General features: G+C 56.2%; 1 protein-coding gene across 6 annotated transcripts in view; it reads right to left on the bottom strand.

The window, feature by feature from the left end:
• ADCK5 (aarF domain containing kinase 5) overlaps nucleotides 1-19,526 on the bottom strand; it is a 19,818-nt gene extending 292 nt beyond the window's left edge. Inside the window, exons 1-15 of one of the 6 annotated variants that reach the window (XM_063726966.1) lie at nucleotides 19,427-19,499; nucleotides 17,857-17,978; nucleotides 13,946-14,049; nucleotides 12,083-12,232; nucleotides 2,194-2,269; nucleotides 1,887-2,087; nucleotides 1,668-1,808; nucleotides 1,469-1,582; nucleotides 1,232-1,363; nucleotides 1,077-1,160; nucleotides 917-998; nucleotides 767-845; nucleotides 592-683; nucleotides 255-507; nucleotides 60-176 (exon numbers count right to left, since the gene is read on the bottom strand). In XM_063726966.1, the coding sequence (XP_063583036.1) occupies nucleotides 60-176; nucleotides 255-507; nucleotides 592-683; nucleotides 767-845; nucleotides 917-998; nucleotides 1,077-1,160; nucleotides 1,232-1,363; nucleotides 1,469-1,582; nucleotides 1,668-1,808; nucleotides 1,887-2,087; nucleotides 2,194-2,269; nucleotides 12,083-12,147 (1,436 nt within the window). In that variant the 5' untranslated portion in view covers nucleotides 12,148-12,232; nucleotides 13,946-14,049; nucleotides 17,857-17,978; nucleotides 19,427-19,499. Of the gene's footprint in view, nucleotides 1-59; nucleotides 177-254; nucleotides 508-591; nucleotides 684-766; nucleotides 846-916; nucleotides 999-1,076; nucleotides 1,161-1,231; nucleotides 1,364-1,468; nucleotides 1,583-1,667; nucleotides 1,809-1,886; nucleotides 2,088-2,193; nucleotides 2,270-6,347; nucleotides 6,431-12,082; nucleotides 12,233-13,945; nucleotides 14,050-17,856; nucleotides 17,979-19,426 lie in introns of those variants that run through there. The other 5 variants (XM_024251342.3, XM_024251344.3, XM_024251345.3 and 2 more) reach the window with 5 other exon arrangements.

The following is a 19,526-nucleotide window of genomic DNA, read 5'->3' as shown; positions in this document are numbered from 1 at the left end:
GGTCACAGGTGGGTGGCGGGAGCAGGCCCCCGCCACCCAGCTGCCCTGCGGCCACTCACCTGAGCGCTACTTCAAACTTGAGCATCTCCCAGACGACCTTAGCATGGCGCAGGAGGCTAGTGCCGAAGACACCCCGGTACGTGGCACCCGCCAGGCGGCTCCAGCCCCGGACAGCCCTGCACACACCCGCGTTAGCGCCGCGACAGCCCCACACCAGCCCCACCACGGCCGGGGCGCCTCCTCGGGCCACCGACCTCTTAGCCATAAGGAAGTAGCGGTCCACCGGGGCGCCGAGGGCCACGTTGATAGCACGCACGGTGTTGATGTTGCGCAGCACCAGCAGCATGGGCCGCGGCAGCGCCCTGAGCACCGCCATGACGGCCTCGAAGCGCTGGCGAGCCATGTCCACCATGTAGGCTGCCTCCTCGCGGCTCAGTAGGTGCGAGCCCCACAGCTGCCCCAGGCGCACGGGGCGCTGCATGAGCATCTCGGAGAACAGGAGGTAGTCTGGGGAGGGAGGGGGCTCTGAGCTGGGCTCCGCGCCACCCGCCTCCCTTCTGTGGTGCCCCAGCCATCCCTGCACGCCCTCACCTTGTACCCCCAGTGCGGCTGCGTGCGCCCTCATGGCGGCGTCGTCCCTCAGGATGATGGCCCGCCACAGCTGGCACAGGGCTGCGCGGTCCCTGGGTGTGGATGGGCCCGCAGCCATGAGCCCCCTGCGGCAGGAGAGGCTTGCCCTGCCCCACGCCCACCCACCCGCGCTCACTTCTCCTCCAGGAACTGGTAGAGCCCGTGGTCCAGCAGCACCAGCTCCGCTTTCCCGTCCGGGCCTTTTCGCACCAGAACTAGGGATACAGCCTCTTAGGTCGCGCCGCGCCCCCAACCTGAGACCCCCACCCCCAGGGTAACTTCCTACCGTTGCCAGGGTGTGGGTCCGAGTGGATGAAACCCGTGTAAAATATCTGCTCCGCAAAGGCCTTGATGAGCTTTTCTGCTATCTGGGGAGAGGAGAGGCCTTGCAGTGGACGCAGCACCAGCCCGCCTTGACCCGCCCCCGCCCCAGCCCCCGCACTCACGTCCTGCACCGCCAGCCCCTGGCTCCTGATGGCCTCCGCATCGTTGACCTTGCAGCCGGCGCAGAAGTCGGCAGTGAGCACGCGCTGGGGAGAGCAAGAGGCTGGGCTCAGCAGGCCCGGCGCTGTGCCCACCCCAAGGGCCTGGCCCAGCCCACCTTGCTGGACTTGTCCCAGTGCACGCGGGGCACCACGACGTAGGGGAAGTGCGCCAGCTCCCGCGCACAGCGCTCTGCGTTGCGGCCCTCATTCTCGAAGTCCAGCTCCTGGGCCAGGGTCCCCTTCAGGTCCTGGGGGCCAGATGGCGGTTGAGGACCAGCTCTGCCTACCAGCTGCTCCTACCAGCTCTGCCTACGTGCTTGCTCCTGCTGGCCGGGGAAGGGGTGGGGCGGTACCTGGAGGACCCAGCTGAAGCCAAAGCTGGGGTGCATGACCTCAATGAGCCGCAGCAGGAGCTCCAGGGTGTGGATGTCCCCATCAAAGCGGTCCCGCAGGTCAATGTACTGCACCTGCACTGGGCGAGGGTGTGGTGAGGACGTGGGGCCCCACTGTGCCCCCCTCAGCCCACTGCTGAACAAGGCAGCCCCCATATACCTTCACGGCCACGCTGGTGCCATCGTGCAGCTTGGCTCTGTGCACCTGTGCCAGGCTGGCGGCAGCAATTGGCTGGTAGTCAAACTCCTGGAAGAGCTCATGGGGCAGGGCCTGGAAGTCCTCAAGGAACAACTCGTCCACCTGGAAGGACAGGTGCTCAAAGCAGCCTGGGGCCACTGCCGGAGGCCCCACCTCTCCCTGCCTGAGCACAGCACTCACCTCCTGGAAGCCCCGCTTGAGGGCTCTGTCCTCTAGCACGCGCAGGGTCCGGGTATACTCGGGGGGAAGCAGGTGGTTGAAGGAGCACAGCCCCTGGCCCAGCTTCACATAGAGGCCCCCGTTGCTGATGGCCCCTGCCACCAGGGCATCAGCCGCCCGCTGGTGACACGCAGACATCACCTCCAAGTAGCCCGGGCTGTTCTGACCAGGCATGGGAGAACACATGGCGACAGGTGGCTGCCTCCTCAGTCCCACCCAGCCCACCAACTCGTGCCCACCACCTCATGCCCAGGGCGCCAGGACAAACCTCTTCCACCCCTCGAAGGACAACATTGGTGCACCACCAGTAGTCCAGGGAGATCTGCAGGCCGACCTTCAGAGACCTGTGGGCAGAGGTGGCCTCAGTCTCCAGCGGGGCAGGCTCAGGGCCCCGGTGCTTGGTCCTCTTGTCAGAGCCCTCATGGTCCAGCCTCACCCTGGCCAGCCCTTCATGTCCCAAGGGTGAGGCCAAGCCAGGGTCCAGCCTACCGCCGCATAGGCCTGTGTGAGCACAAGGGGGGCTGCTGAGCTCATGGGGTGTCCTGTGGCCCTGCAGGTCAGTCTCAGCTCAAGAGCAGTAGAACGGGGCCAGGCACGGTGGCTCACGTTAGTTATCCCAACACACTGGGAGGCTGTGCTGGGAGGATTACTTGAGCTCAGGAGTTCGAGACTGGCCCGGGCAACATGTTGAAACCCCGTCTCTACCAAAAATACAAAAAATTAGGCAGGCATGGTGGTGCACACCTGTGGTCCCAGCTCCTCAGGAAGCTGAGGCAGGAGGATCGTTTGAGCCTAGGAGGCGGAGACTGCAGTAAGCCGAGATTGCACCACTGCACCCCAGCCTGGGCGACAGAGCGAGACTCCGTCCAAAAAAAGATCTGCAGTGCCGGGCACAGTGGCTCATGCCTGTAATTCCAGCACTTTGGGAGGCCGAGATGAGCAGATCACCAGAGGTCAGGAGTTCAAGACCAGCCTGGCCAACATGGTGAAACCCCGTTTCTACTAAAAATACAAAAAAATTAGCCGGGTGTGATGGTGCACACCTGTAATCCCAGCTACTCGGGAGACTGAGGCAGGAGAATTGCTTGAACCCAGGAGGTGGAGGTTGCAGTGAGTCAAGATGGTGCCATTGCATTCCAGCTTGGGCAACAAGAGCGAAACTCGGTCTCAAAAAAAAAGAGGCCGGGCACAGTGGCTCACGCCTATAATCCCAGCACTTTGGGAGGCTGAGGCGGGCAGATCACAAAGTCAAGAGATTGAAACCATCCTGACCAACATGGTGAAACCCCGTCTCTACTAAAAATACAAAAATTAGCTAGGCGTGGTGGTGCATGCCTGTAGTGCCAGCTACTCGGGAGGCTAAGGCAGGACAATCACTTGAAGTCAGGAGGCGGAGGTTTCGGTGAGCTGAAATTGCGCCACTGCACTCCAGCCTGGCGACAGAGCGAGACTCCGTCTCAAAAAACAAAAAAAAGATCTGCAGAATGGGCAGCCTGTGTCCATGCCACCCTCACTCCCTGCCACCCTCAAGGGTGCCCAGGTAAGATGGGGTAGGGGACGGTATGGATGGTGGTATCCCCTGGAGAGATGGGGTTCCAAGGCTGTCTGTGAAGGTAAAGGATGGCAGCAAGGGGGCAGGGCTGAGGCAGCAGAGGTCACAGCAGGGTCAAGGTCACCTACAGCCTGAGGTCCACTAGGGAGAGAGGAGGACACCAGGAGGGTGGGTCTCCAAGGCCTGGGGAGGCAAGGTCTGCAGGGAAGAGAGCCCAGTTAAGGCAGGAAGTGGGGGACATCCTGGGTATCTGTTGAGCAGGTACTGGGCTCCTGGGGGAGATTTAGGCAAGAGGATGGGAATGCTGGGGTAGAGGGCTGTCCCCAGGCCTGGCCCCAGTTAGGATATCAGGGTGGGAGCCCTGGGGGAACTCTGGGGACCAGCTGGGCAGCCCTGGAATGAGGCGCCAGGCAGCGGACAGACCACACACAGGTGCACAGGGAGGGGTTGAGGTCAGAGTGGCTTCTCCAAGGCTGGCCATGGCCAGAGGCCTGTCCATGCGTTCTGCGAAGCTCATGTACCTGCCTGGGGACAGGGCCCACAGTCATTCCTGATGCGCAGCTCTGGCTGCTCAGGTGGGCTCTGTGTCCCCCATCAATCCAGGGAGACCCCCCGGCCATTCAGGCCCCACTCTGGGCCCCCATAGAGCAGAGCACCTGGAGTGTGTTGGTTGAGTTAGGCCAGGGTTTCTTTTTCTTTTTTTTTGAGGCAGAGTCTCACTCTGTCGCCCAGGCTGGAGTGCAGTGGCGCGATCTCGGCTCACTGCGAGCTCCGCCTCCCAGGTTCACGCCATTCTCCTGCCTCAGCCTCCCGAGTAGCTGGGACTACAGGCGCCTGCCACCACGACCAGCTAATTTTTTTGTATTTTTAGTAGAGACGGGGTTTCACTGTGTTAGCCAGGATGGTCTCGATCTCCTGACCTCGTGATCTGCCCGCCTCGGCCTCCCAAAGTGCTGGGATTACAGGCGTGAGCCACCGCACCTGACAGGCCAGGGTTTCCTTTCTTTTTTTTTTTTTTTTTTGAGACCGAGTTTCGCTCTTGTTGCCCAAGCTGGAGTGCAAAGGCACCATCTCGGCTCACCACAACCTCTGCCTGTCAGGTTCAAGCGATTCTCCTGCCTCAGCCTCCCAACTAGCTGGGATTACAGGCATGTGTCACCACGCCCAGCTAATTTTGTATTTTTAGTAGAGACGGGGTTTCTCCAGGCTGGTCTCGAACACCTGACCTCAAGTGATCCGCCCGCCTCGGCCTCCCAAAGTGCTGGGATTACAGGCGTGAGCCACCGCGCCCAGCCAAGTTGGGCCAGGGTTTCTAAATGTGCTCTGGGACTCAAAGGCTACTCGGTGGGCAGTGCTGGCTTTGGACCAGAGTGCATCAGCTTTAGACCCTAAGACCCTCGTCGAGACCCAGGCGTGCGAGAGAAGCCTAACTGCTCGTGGCAGGCACAGGACATGCTTGCGGTGGTTAGTGACTGACGGGGAAGGCAGGGCCTCCAGCCGCCTCGTTTCTGTGGCTGGCACTGAACTGACACCTCAAAAACACTGAAGAGATGAACAGGTGATGGAGCTACCAGCATACGTTCCATGGCGTTTGCCCAAGAAGGCACATGGAGAGGCCAAGCCCAGCTGCCCTTTCTGCAAACCAGCCTGCCTGTCCCGACAAGCTGCCCCATCCACCCCGACCTGCGCACATGAGCACAAGACCCCAGCAGCACCCTGCGTTCCGCAGTCAATGCCTGTGTGCACGTGAGCCAACACAATGATTTCTATGACCTAGAGCTGAGGCTATTGATACAGCAACACAGTGATTTCTATGACCTAGAGCTGAGGCTATTGATACAGCAACACAGTGATTTCTATGACCTAGAGCTGAGGCTATTGATACAGCAACACAGTGATTTCTATGACCTAGAGCTGAGGCTATTGATACAGCAACACAGTGATTTCTGTGACCTAGAGCTGAGGCTATTGATACAGCAACACAGTGATTTCTATGATCTAGAGCTGAGGCTATTGATACAGCAACACAGTGATTTCTGTGACCTAGAGCTGAGGCTATTGATACAGCAACACAGTGATTTCTATGACCTAGAGCTGAGGCTATTGATACAGCAACACAGTGATTTCTATGACCTAGAGCTGAGGCTATTGATACAGCAACACAGTGATTTCTATGACCTAGAGCTGAGGCTATTGATACAGCAACACAGTGATTTCTATGACCTAGAGCTGAGGCTATTGATACAGCAAGCAGTTTTGACATAGAGTCAAGAAAAGTTATATCAAAAATGGTTAGGCCGGGCACAGTGGCTCATGCCGGTAATCCCCGCATTTTGGGAGGCCGAGGCGGGTGGATCACCTGAGGTCAGGAGTTCAAGACCAGCCTGACCAACATGGTGAAACCCTGTATCTACTAAAAATACAAATATTAGCTGGGTGTGGTGGTGCATGCCTGTAGTCCCAGAGCTACCCGGGAGGGGCTGAGGCACAAGAATCGCTTGAACTCGGGAGGCAGATTGCAGTTGCAGTGAGCCAGGTGAGTAGCTCACGCCTGTAATCCCAGCACTTTGGGAGGCCAAGGCAGGCAGATCACCTGAGGTCAGGAATTTGAGATCAGCCTGGCCAACATGGCAAAACCCCGTCTCTACTAAAAATACAAAGATTAGCAGGATGTGGTGGCACATGCCTGTAATCCCAGCTACTCGGGAGGCTGAGGCGAGAGAATCACTTGAACCCAGGAGGTGGAAGTTGCAGTGAGCCAAGATTGTGCCACTGCACTCCAGCCTGGGTGAGAGAGTGAGACTGTCTCAAAATAATAATAATAATAATAATAATAATAAAAGGTTAAAATCCTTTTACCCTTGAGGTACCTAAGAGGCCATGTGAAGGTAGCTGTGGACTGCAGCGGGAGACGTCCAAGGGCAGGGCAGGTGCATCTCATTTTAGGTCACATCTGTACATTTAGAAGAGTGTGTGGGCTGAAACATGAGCCAATATGCATTGATAAAATTCTTGGAGAATTTTTACCCTTGGTGTGGGTCTCAGGGGAGCTTTCTACATTTCTAACTTTTCTTTTTTTTTTTTCTTGAGACGGAGTCTCGCTCTGTCGCCCAGGCTGGAGTGCTGTGCTGCAATCTCGGCTCACTGTAAGCTCCACCTCCCGGGTTCACGCCATTCTTCTGGCTCAGCCTCCTGAGTAGCTGGGACTACAGGCGCCCGCTACCACGCCCGGCTAATTTTTTTTGTATTTTTAGTAGAGACGGGGTTTCACCGTGTTAGCCAGGATGGTCTCGATCTTCTGACCTTGTGATACCCCCGCCTTGGCCTCCCAAAGTGCTGGGATTACAGGCATGAGCCACCGCGCCCGGCTTTAACTTTTCTACTATTAAAATTTGTTATAGTAAACACAACACTTTTGTAACAAAACTTAAAGATGTGAAAAAGTCCCACAGACTTGTACTTGGGGGAGAAGGAATTTAATTTTTTTTCTTTTTGAGATGGAGTCTCGCTCTGTCGCCCAGACTGGAGTGCAATGGCACAGTCTAGGCTCACTGCAACCTCCGCCTCCCGGGTTCAAGCGATTCTCCCACCTCAACCTCCCGAGTAGCTGGGACTACAGGTGCCCACCACCATGCCCAGCTAATTTTTCTATCTTTAGTAGAGATGGGGTTTCTCCATGTTGGTCAGGCTGGTCTCGAACTCCTGACCTCGTGATCCGCCCTCCTCGGCCTCCCAAAGCATTTTCGCATTGCATTTCACATTGCCTCACAGAGCATTTCCAACATTGCTGTATGTTTGAAGTTTTTCACAATAAAATGTTGGAGGCTGGGTGTGGTGGCTCACACTTATAATCCCAGCACTTTGGGAGGCCAAGGCAGGCGGATCACCTGAGGTCAGGAGTTCAAGACCAGCCTGACCAACACAGAGAAACCCGCCTCTACTAACAAATACAAAATTAGCTGGGCGTGGTGGCGCGTGCCTGTAATCCCCAGCTACTCAGGAGGCTGAGGCAGGAGAATCGCTTGAATCCAGGAGGTGGAGGTTGCAGTGAGCGGAGATCCCGCCATTGCACTCCAGCCTGGGCAACAAGAGTGAAACTCTGTCTCAAAAAAAAAAAAAAAAGTGTCAGTGAGTGCTAAACTGCTGGGTGGAGGCCAGGCACGGTGGCTCATGCCTATAATCCCAGCACTTTGGGAGGCTGAGACAGATGGATCACTTAAGGTCAGGAGTTCAAGACCAGCTTGGCCAACATGGAGAAACCCCGTCTCTACTAAAAATTGAAAAAAATTAGCCGGGTGTGGTGGCAGGTGTCTATAATCCCAGCTACTGGGGAGACTGGGGCTGGGAGAATTGCTTGAACCCAGGAGGCAGAGGCTGAAGTGAGCCGAGATGTCGCCACTATACTCCAGCCTGAGTGACAGAGCAAGACTCCGTCTCAATAAATAAATAAAGAAACAAACAAACTGCTGGGTGGAGGAGCAGTGAGAACAGACACATCATCTCAACTGCCTCCATACAGCTAATTACAAGGGACTCAAATGGGGAAACTGAAATCGTGTGCCCCCGGCAGGACAGAAGCAGTGTCACTCCCGTGTGATTCCTGCCAAAACGGATGATGAATATGACCACAAGCAAACATCAGACAAACCCACACTGAGAAAATAAGAAGCAGTGAAATATTTCTGTAACAGATGAGATGGTAATTATTTTAGGCACTACGGCCATGCATGAGCACATGGGCAACTATGCACCAAGTGGTCACAGGCAATGCATGGGCATGGCTGTGTTCCAATAAAGCTTTATTTACAAATCAGACAGCTGCCACACTGGGCCCCTGCACTTGGCCCAGGGACCACAGTTTGCTGACTCTTGTTATACAATACTTACAAGCCTGTAATCTTCAAAGGTGTCCAATCATGTGCAATGAAGAATTAACTTTACCCAAAGAGAGGTCTGACCTTTGTCCCTTCTTAAGTCCTCGGGATTTCCTGAGTGATAAGGAGGACCTCTGTTTTCCATGGTAGCCCTGAGGGCTTATGCTAAGGAGGGACTCAGGGCGATGATCCACCACTTTGGGGCCTACGGGGATGGGAGGGGGAGGACCAGGGCTAGAAACTGAGTTCCTGGGATTTTCTGAGAAACTGGAGATTTTCAATCAATCCCGCCCAAGTATTAATACCCCAACAAAAACTCCAGGCATGGCCCGCGCAGTGGTTCACGGCTGTAATCCCAGCACTTTGGGAGTCCGAGGCGGACAGATCACTTGAGGTCAGCAGTTCAAGACCAGCCTGGCCAACATGGTGAAAACCTATTGCTACTGAAAATACAAAAATTAGCCAGGCATGATGGTGGGCACCTGTAATTCCAGCTACTCAGAAGGCTGAGGCAGGAGAATCGCTTGAACCCGGGAGGTGGAGGATGCAGTGAGCCGAGATCCCACCACTGCACTCCAGCCTGGGCAGCAAGAGCAAAACTCCGTCTCAAAAAATAAAAAAAAAATAAGTTAAATAAAAAATTAAAAAATAAAAAATTTAAAAAAAAAGTTAAATTTAGGTCAGGTATGGTAGCTCACACCTGTAATCCCAGCCGTTTGGGAGGCTGAGGCAAACGGATCACCTGAACTCAGGAGTTCAAGACCAGCCTGGGCATCATGGCAAAACCCCATCTCTACTAACAATATAAAAAATTAGCCGGGCGTGGTGGCACACGCCTGTAGTTCCAGCTACTCGGGAGGCCGAAGCATGAGAATTGCTTGAACCTGGGATATGGAGGTTGCAGTGAGCTGAGATGAAGCCACTGCACTCCAGCCTGGGCAACAGAGTGAGACTGTCTCCAAAAAATAAAAAAAAAAGGGGGTGGTGGGGGTAAAACAAAACACATAGGTGATTTTTTTTTTTTGAGACGGTGTCTCGCTCTGTCACCCAGGCTAGAGTGCAGTGGCACGATCTCAGCTCACTGCAAGCTCCGCCTCCTGGGTTCACGCCATTCTCCTGCCTCAGCCTCCCAAGTAGCTGGAACTACAGGCGACCGCCACCATGCCCGGCTAATTTTTTGTATTTTTTAGTAGAGACGGGGTTTCACCGTGTTAGCCAGGATGGTCTCGATCTCCTGACCTCGTGATCCACCCACCTCGGCCTCCCAAAGTGCTGGGATTACAGGCGTGAGCCACCACGCCCGGCCACACATAGGTGATTTTATTTTTTATTTTTATTTTTTGAGACGGGTCTGGCTCTGTCTTCCAGGCTGGAGTGCAATGGCGTGATCTCGGTTCACTGCAACCTCCACCTCCCAGGTTCAAGTGATTCCCCTGCCTCAGCCTCTCAAAGTAGCTGGGATTACAGGTGTGAGCCACTGCGCCTGGTGGTGATTTAAGTTTAGGGCCAGGTGTGGTGGCTCACACCTGTAATCCCAGCAGTTTGAGAGGCCGAGCTGAGCAGATCACCTGAGGTCAGGAGTTGGAGACCAGCCTGTCCAACATGACGAAACCCTGTCTCTACTAAAAATACAAAAACTAGCCAGGCGTGGTGGCACACACCCGTAATACAAGCTACTTGGGGGGCGAGACAGGAGAATCGCTTAAACCAAGGGAGCAGAGGTTGCAGTGAGCTGAGATTGCACCACTGCACTCCACCCTGGGTGACAGAGCAAGACTCCGTCTCAAAAAAAAAAAAAAAAAAACAAAGAAAATGTAAGGAGTGGCAGATTAGAGACAGGGCTCTGAGGTAGAGAAACATTGTCCCAAACCTTCCACCTTTCTGGGCAGCCCCTGATCATTCGGGTACCTGCGGCCTTTTCTGACCTCTGCTGCCTTTTCTCATGGTGCACTGGCCCCGCCATGCTCCTCACCCGTGCTCCTTCCTGGGCTCCTGCGTGGGTGCTGCTGTCACCCAGGATGTGTTCCCGGGCTACCCTGTGCCCTGCCAGGGAAGCTCCACAGGCCTGCTTGTCTATGCAACCGTGACAGCTTAGAGCCGAGGAGAACATGCAGACTGCTGGGAAAATTAACAGAGGTCCCTCCCTGCAACCCCAGCTCAGCCCCTGAGAGCAAGCTGTGAAAAGATGTTTTCCCACAAAGTGAGCCCAGAATGCAGGCTCACCAAGCCGGTGGCTGAGGAGGTGGACACCAGACACAGCTGCATGCCATGAAATAGAGGGTGAGACAAACCCAGGCCTGCCAAGCCGACATTTCAGAACCAGGCTGCAGGGGACAGTGGCTGGCAGCCCTGTGTGGCCCTTGCATGCACCGCAGCGGAGGGTCACCAGAAAAAGGCAGAGGACCCGAGGCTCTGTCCTCACCCACCCCAGGCTGCGAGACTGGATGGCCCTGCAAAACAGACAATGCCACCCAAAATCTGCAGGCAGGGACAGCAGGAACTCCAAGCAAAACCAGATGCCAGGGAGACCCACATGGGGAACGACTGTTTTGTCCTTTAGGCTGAAAATCCTCAGGTGCCCAGCTATCCACAAGCTTCCACTCACTGCTGGAGGAAATTTCTGTGAAACTTCTGGTGAAATCCCTGAAGGCACCAGAAGCCGAGGCACTTGCTGAGAAACTGACCTAGGCCTGGCAGATGCTTGGAGGCACGCAGAACAGGACCACACCCTCCCTGCCTCCTTCCTCCCCTGACACTCCATTCAAAGGGGCTTTGGGGGCCAGGCGCGGTGACTCACACCTGTCATCCCAGCACTTTGGGAGGCCGAGGCGGGTGGATCACGAGGTCAGGAGATCGAGACTATCCTGGCTAACATAGTGAAACCCCATTTCTACTAAAAATACTAAATAAATAAATTAATAAATTAGCCGGGCGTGGTGGCGGGCGCCTGTAGTCCCGGCTACTCAGGAGGCTGAGGCAGGAGAATGGCGTGAACCTGGGAGGCGGAGCTTGCAGTGAGCCAAGATTGCGCCACTGCACTCCAGCCTGGGTGACAGAGTGAGAGAGACTCTGTCTCAAAAAAAAAAAAAAAAAGGGCTTTCGGCTAACAGGTTTCTCTCAAAGCCAAGAGCTGGCTCCACCAGGCTCAGGCTAGGCAGGGCTTTGTGGCTGCAAGAATTCTGGGATCTGACCAAAAGCAGGAATGCCCGCCCAAGGGTTCCAACAGAAGGTGTCCTCACTCTCCCCCTGAGTTCTGCACTGTAAGGTAAAGGAGGAAGAAAGGGCCCTGACAGCAATAACCCAATTTTGCCCATCTCCAGGGGCAGGGACAGAGGCAGCCTCCTTTCCCAGGCCCAAACCTTGGAATGGGGCAAGAAGAGAAGGAAGGCAGGGCAGCTGCTTCTCCGCCAGCCTAGAAGCCTGAGGGAGAAGGCACCGGCCCAGGGCTGGAGCCCCTCCCCGCTCAGGCCAAGGCTGAACTAGGGAAGGGCCTGTGGCGGCTGCATCCAATGTGGAGGACCCTTGTCTACACCACATCCTATAGGCCTGCCAGTGCTCACTGTCCCTTCAGCCAGCACCTTCCATGTAGGAAAGGACACCTGACAAGCAGCTGTAAAATCCTCAGCAAGCTCTGCAGGCCTCCCAGCCCCACGCCCCTCGTCTGTGAGGGCATCTGGAGCAGGCACTCCTGCACAGCGCACCCCCTGCCCGCCACCGCTGGGCCCTCCTACCTGCCAAAGCGCCCCATGCCATCCACCATGAGCCGCATCCTCCTCTTCTCACGCGCCTCTGCCATGACATAGCGGGCTCCGAGGAGCAGGGGCGCCCCCACTACCGCGCTGGAGAGCACCTTCCTCCACAGGGGTGTGGGGCTCGAGAACCTGAGGGGAGATAATGCAGCCTGGAGGCGCCACCCCCCCACATTCAGCTGGGCTCTGACCTCTGCCCACCACCTCCCCCAGCACCACCTCTCACTCCTGTGTGCACAGCCATTCTGACGGTGTGGTCAGCAGAGAACACCACTGCATCAGTGTCCCCTTCCCTGAACCCCTGCACCAAAGCCCGGCACCAGATGGCCGTAAGGGGCAGGTCTCACTCAGGTCTGTCCAGAGACCCAGCCAATGGGGCCATGGGACATGGAAATGGCTCCTCAGGTAAAGGAAGCAACTCAATGGCAGGTCTGTGTTCCTCACGGACCGGGGCCACCTATGCTGTGGAGAATCACAACCACCGTCCACCTCGCAGGGTTCAACTGGATGGTTATCAGCACAGCAGAGACAGAGAAGATGCTGAGGTCGGCACATGCTGAGTCACATGACAGTACAGAGCAAGAAAGGGAGCTTCCCCCATGCTGAACATAGTAGGATCCCCATACATGCTGAATACAGCAGGAGCCCAATACTCGCTGAATACAGCAGGAGTCCAATACTTGCTGAATACAGGAGTCCAATAGTTGCCAAATACAGCAGAAGCCCAATACTTGCTGAATACAGCAGGAGCTCTACCTATGCTGAACACAGTAGGAGCTCCATATATGCTGAATCCAGCAGGAAACCCATAATGCTGAGTGCGGCAGGTGCCTGAGCACACATCTGTTTCTGCACCCGGCCCATAATCCTGAGTGTGGCAGGCGCCTGAGCACACATCTGTTTCTACACCCGGCCCATAATCCTGAGTGCGGCAGGCGCCTAAGCACACATCTGTTTCTACACCGGGCCCATAATCCTGAGTGCAGCAGGTGCCTGAGCACACATCTGTTTCTGCACCCGGCCCATAATCCTGAGTGTGGCAGGCACCTGAGCACACATCTGTTTCTACACCCGGCCCATAATCCTGAGTGCGGCAGGCGCCTGAGCACACATCTGTTTCTATACCGGGCCCATAATCCTGAGTGCGGCAGGCGCCTGAGCACACATCTGTTTCTACACCGGGCCCATAATCCTGAGTGCGGCAGGTGCCTGAGCACACATCTGTTTCCGTACCTGGCCACATCTGTCCCAGGGACACAGGTTCTCTTACTGCAGAGCTCTCAGGAGAAGGAGACCCCTGCCAGGTTCACTGAGCCAGTGGCACTTGGGCAGCTCACCCTGCCTGCCCTGCCTGGCCACGTCTACCCTCCACGGCCTTCCTGCCTTGCCACCGTCCATCTGCCCACTGTGGTCCAGACTTGCTGGCCTCAGGACCTTGTCTGGCCTTTCCTTCTGCTCAGAACATCCCTCCCCATCTCTTCTTGCTGCTCTTCCTCTTGTGTGACTCCCAACTATAGTCACCCCGCCCTCCTCCAGGCTCTGAATGACCCGGTTTGCTCTTCAGAGCAGGCGCTCCATGTGCACCCTTCCCGATTTGCTAGCTGTCTGTTCTAAATGCTGTGGTCAGGGTGTGCCCACCCCTGGGCACGGTCCCATGGGTCAGGACCTGGGGGTCTCTGGTCCCAGTGCACCGCACTGAGGAGCAAACATATCCTGTCTTGGTTGGGGATACAGGAGAAGGTCCAGCCTTGGGCCCTCAACTGCCACCTCTGCATGCACACAGACTCCACCCAGCCACCCATGCCTGCCTGGGTGAAAGGCGCGTGCCCATGGAGGACTCGTTACCTTGGAGGAAGGACCCTGACGTTTCTCCTGAAGAACGCAGCAGGGGACGGCCAGGGCTTCTGCCTGCTGTGCAGCAGAGCAGAGTGGAAATGGCAAAGCTGCAACTGCAAAGAGAGGAAATTGTGTGGGGTCAAACGAGGCCAGGACACGCCCCTGCCCTCAACCACTACCAGCACTTACATGCGCTGGAGTCTGAGGCAGCCTAACCCTAAACCTAATTTATGAGTCCGTTCTCACACTGCTCTAAAGAACTACCCAGGCCAGGCGCGGGGGCTCACACCTTTAATCCCAGCACTTTAGGAGGCCAAGGCGGGTGGATCATCTGAGGCCAGGAGTTTGAGACCAGCCTGATTAACATGGTGAAAGCCCGTCTCTACTAAAAATACAAAATTAGTGGGGTATGGTGGTGCATGTGTAATCCCAGCTACCTGGGAGGCTGAGCCAGGAGAATCGCTTGAACCTGGGAGGCAGAAGTTGCAGTGAGCTGAAATTGTGCCACTACACTCTAGCCTAGGCAACAGAGCGAAACTCCATCTCAACAACAACAACAACAACAACAACAACAACAACAACAAAAACTACCCAAGCAAGACTGGGTAATTTATGAAGAAAAGAGGTTTGTTTGTTTTTCTGAGATGGAGTCTTGCTCTGTCGCCCAGGCTGGAGTGCAATGGCACGATCTCAGCTGACTACAATCATGCGCCACCACATCCAGCTAATTTTTGTATTTTAGTAGAGACGGGGTTTCACCATGTTGGCCAGGCTGGTCTAGAACTCCTGACCTCAAGTGATCTGCCCTCCTCAGCCTCCCAAAGTGCTGGGATTATAGGTGTGAGCCACCACGGCTGGCCTGGGTTTAACTGACTCACAGTTCCACAGGCTGTCCAGGAAGCATCACTGAGAGGCCTCAGGAAACTTACAGTCATGGCAGAAGGCAAATGGGAAGCAAGCACAGTATGGGCGAAGCAGTTGGGGGGCGGACAGAGAGAAAGGGCGAGCGAGAGGACAAAGGGGAAAGTGTCACACACACTTTTAAACCATCAGACCTGAGAACTCACTCACTATCACGACAACAGCAAGGGGGAATCTGCCTCCATGACCAGATCACCTCCCACCAGACCCCTCCTCCAACACTGGGAACCGCGACTCAGATGAGCTTTGGGTGGGGACACAAAGCCAAACCACATCACCAAGTCAGTCAGCAAAGACTGTCAGCACCGCTGGGCTCATGCCAGGAAGCCAGGTTCCCATCATCTTTGATTCTGTAATGGAAACACTATCCTACCTCCTGGGAGCAAGGCTGACAGTCAAAGTATCACAGGAGAGAAGGCTAACACAGCTTAACCAGGGCTGATGCCTCGGATGCTGACAGGTCATCAAACACACCCTGTCTCTGAATGTCCCCTCAGTCTCTGCAGGAAGAGATGGCGTCACCATCTGCCTCATCTGGGATGGGACCCACCCCGTCCCTGCCCCTGCACTCTCTTGGCAGCACCCTGGCCTGTCATTTACTGTTTCCTGCTGCTGAGGCCACTGACCAGTGGCCAGAGGAAAGCAGTCCTCATCTCAGAAGGAAGTGGCAACAGTGCCCAGCCACGGAATCAGACAGCAGACGCCAACCTTGAAGGTGGACGCCTGGATGGGAGGAGTGGCCTGCGTAGGTCACTGTTCTGAAAGCAAATGAAGAAACTTACAACTTACTGAGACCCCACAGACAGGGACCCTGTACAGCTTCTACTTGGAGGAGGAGAGGACATGCTGCAGCTAGCAGGACACACGTAAAGAAGCCCTGAGGGCCGGGCGCGGTGGCTCACGCCTCTAATCCCAGCACTTTGCCAACGCAGGTGGATCATGAGGTCAGGAGATCGAGACCATCCTGGCCAACATGGCGAAACCCTGTCTCTACTAGAAATACAAAAAAAGTAGCCAGGTGTGATGGTGCATACCTGTAATCCCAGGTACTTGGGAGGCTGAGACAGGAGAATCGCTTAAACTTGGTAGGCGGAGATTGCAGTGAGCCAAGATCGAGACACTGCACTCCAGCCTGGGCGACAGAACGGGACTCCATTTAGAAAAATAAACACATAAATAAAGAAGCCCCACCACGAGACTCTTGACACATCGCGCTGCTTTATTTTTGTGACTATGAAAACACCACATAGAACTTACAGTATTATTGAAAGAAAGAAAGAAAGAAAGAAAGAAAGAAAGAAAGAAAGAAAAAAAGAAAGAAAGAAAGAAAGAAAGAAAAGAAAGAAAGAAAAAGAAAGAAAGAAATGAAAAGAAAAGAAAAGAAAAAGAAGGAGAAAAGAAAGAAAAGAAAAGAAAAAGAAAACACCACAGCTCTCACCGGAAACCTTGGTCTCCCAATCACACTTGACCTATGATGAGGTCTTACAACTCCCTCAACCCCAAATTCCCCAACTGAGAGCTCTTCTAACAAGTCAGGGTTTGGGGGGAAAGGACTGTGCATAGCCAGTCATGCCCCATGGCACAGACGCCAACATGGTCCTCAACACTGGACCTAGTAAGGAACTGACTTGCCAGCTGGTTTCTGGCCAGAGCTCAGAGCCCTGGAGAAGATTTTGAGGACTCCAAACAACACGAAAGCCAAAGGGAAAAGTCCATGGCCTCTTGTCCCTAGAGGGCGGGTTGACAGAAACCCCTGCTTGGCGAGGTCACATGCAGCAAGTGCTGATTCACAGGGAAAACCCGAGGCAGCTGGGCAGCGACTCAGGCAGACCATCCACCTGCTGCCTACCCAGCCTGCACCTCCTGACCCTAGCCACCTCTGGTGCCAGCGCATGCACGGCCAGAGGACCCAAGATCAGGCAGTTGTGCCCACGGACTGTGGAGAGACTCTGAACAGCAGCTCGTAAGTGGCTGCAAGGGAGCTACCTCCAGGTGGCTATCCCAACCACTGCCCACCTCATCCGTTATCAGCAACGCAAGCTGCTTGCGTTTCAATGGGCTCCACCAAGCAGGTGAGGCCAGGAAAGTCATGGCTGGCTGATCGCTGTCTCCAACAACAGTTTTCTGCTCTTTCCTCAGGAACCAGCACTGCAGAAGGGGCTCCAGCTGCGTCTCTCACTCCCATTCTCATCCAGGACCGAGATCCCTCCAGTAGACCCCAGGCCACCATCACCTTACCCTGTCCACCAGCAGCCTCGCTCATGCCCATGCCCGGCTCCACCTTCTTCACCGTGGTCCTATCCTGCCACTGTCCTCATCACACACCAGCGTGACTGTTAACTTACGGAATCTGTCTTCCCACTAGACTGTGAGCAGGGCCACCTCTCAACCATCTCTAAACAAGCAGGCACTCAATGAATGCCTGCCGAATGAGACCAACAGCTGTGAAGCACAGGACTGAACAGAACCCCACATGGCCCTGCCAAGCAACAGGCACTGATAACCCACAGTGCCTGCCAGGGCCCATGAGGCTGTGCAAGAGCCTGGCTCCTCCGAATGTGGGGCGCCCAGCACACCCAGACTATCCTCTCTGAAATTCCCATCACACAGGAGAGGTCCCCAAGGCCCAAAGAGGTTATGGGTTGGGGGGTGAGCCTGCAGCCACACCTCCCAGGAAGACTTCCCAGAGCCCAATCCAGGGCAATTCTCACGTGACACACAGCCCCAACCGCACCCAGAACACGACCTCTAAACTGCCAGAAGATAAGCCGTCTTTTAGATGGTGGGTCCCCAGGGCCTTCCCCCCACACACCTGAGACAGCCCTGGTGACACTTATCCTGCAGCTCCCCCGACTTCCAAAGCCTTCCAGTTTGGACAAGATGAAACGGGTGCCCTCTGCCCCAACCTCTCATGCTTTCTTGTGGTGAGTGTGTGCAGTCTGTCTGCACAAACAGAAACACCTCCCTTTCCAGAGTGACTCTAGACCACAGCTGACTACCTTGAAAGCAGCAAGTGTTCTGAGTGGTAACACTCACACAGGTATCATGAAGTTCACAACCAAACGGCGTGCTTTGGCCGCAGAATCACATGCATGTCCAATCGTGTTTGGTTTTCCAGCACCTGCAGATGAGGAGGATACAGGTCCCACAGACAGGCCTGGCAGCAGCAGTGAAAAGCAACTGCCTAGTCTCAGAATGACGCCAGAAACTAAAAACCATGAACGGATGACCAGAGCCTGGGGAACCCAACAGCACTGTGCACCTCAACAGGAGGGGAAACTGAGGCACATAATTGTCCCCAAAGTTAGGAAGAGACAGATTGGGAGTCTGGGCAGGGTAAATGGGTCTGGTGACCACACACACTGTCCTTCTCCCAGGGTGTGTGACCCTCTCAGCCCCAGCCAGCCCTCAAACGCCGACTGGACCCAGCCCTGCTCATTGGCCATGAGCAGCTCCTAACCAGGGGTTAAACCGACCTGTCCACTCGCTGGGGCTGGGGAGGGACTGAGTGGCCTGCACGTGGGAAGACTTTGCCACCTGGAAGGAGCTGCACTGAAGGCCACCTCCCCGGCCCATGAAGCACCCTGGGGTCACACAGCTGGGCTGGGGCACGAGTGGGCCGTCCATCCGTGCTATTTATAGCCAGACCGGCAAGGCTAGCTTATCACCAAACACAAGCTCTGCTGACATTCCAAGAAAAAAAGGAACGGCGCCGGGAGCCCCTTCCAAATCTTCTGGAAGCGGGTGGGTAAGATGCGTGTCAAGGCCTCTGCCCCGCCCCCCCGCAGTCCTAACAGCAGGGACAGAGGAACGGGACCCGGCGGCCACGTGGGAGCGGGGAGACGCCGAGAGCCTGAGAGAGGGGGCCTCGGAGCCGTGGGGGGCGCGCCCCTGAGCCGAGGCAGGGGCGCTCAGAGCAGAGCCCGCCCTGCAGCCCCCGCCCGCCCGCCCGCCGCCGCCTCACGGCAGGGCGGGCCCGGCGGGGAGGCGAGCGGAGGAGGTCCGGGGCAGCAGGCTGGGCAGGGAGGTGTCCGTGATCCCGGGAGGCCGACTCGCGAGGGGAACGGCGCCAGAGGCTTCCCCGCGGGGCCCCTGTCCTCTGGAGATGGCGCTCTCTGGGGCGCCGGGCACCCGCCTCCGGGCGGGGAGCTGCGGCTCCCGGTTCAGGCAGCGGTCAGGGCTGCGGGAGCGGCTCCTGCCTGAAATCCCAGCTCTCGGGGAGGCTAAGGCGGGCGGATCGCTAGAGCCCAGGAGTTCGAGACCAGCCTGAGCAACACGGCGAGACCCCGACTCTGCTAAATACAGAGTCGGCCGGGCGCGGTCAAGCCTGCGGTGTCAGCTACTTGCAGGGCCGAGGCGGGAGGATCTCCTGAGTCGGGGAGGCGAAAGCTGCGGTGAGCGGAGATCGCGCCACTGCGCTCCAGGGCGACAGAGCGAGACCCTGCCTCAAAAAAAAAAGAGGGAAAAAGCCCCGAGGGTCTCTGGGGCGGGGTCTGGGGACCTGCGGGTCTCGGGTCTCTGGGGCTGGTGTGCAGGATCTCGGGCGCCCCGGGCCGGGAGGGTCCTCACCGGTCGCCACATCTCCGACCACTGCTCCGCTCCTCTCCCGCCCGGCGCCGCTTCGCGTCTCGCAGCCCAGCAGTCCCTGCGGGAGGGCGCGCAGTGCGCA

This window comes from Pongo abelii, chromosome 7 (genome assembly GCF_028885655.2).
Source record: "Pongo abelii isolate AG06213 chromosome 7, NHGRI_mPonAbe1-v2.0_pri, whole genome shotgun sequence".
In the NCBI taxonomy this organism is placed as follows: domain Eukaryota; kingdom Metazoa; phylum Chordata; class Mammalia; order Primates; family Hominidae; genus Pongo; species Pongo abelii.
Note: the sequence above shows the minus strand (reverse complement) of the source record. Positions and strands in the feature narration are given on the sequence as shown.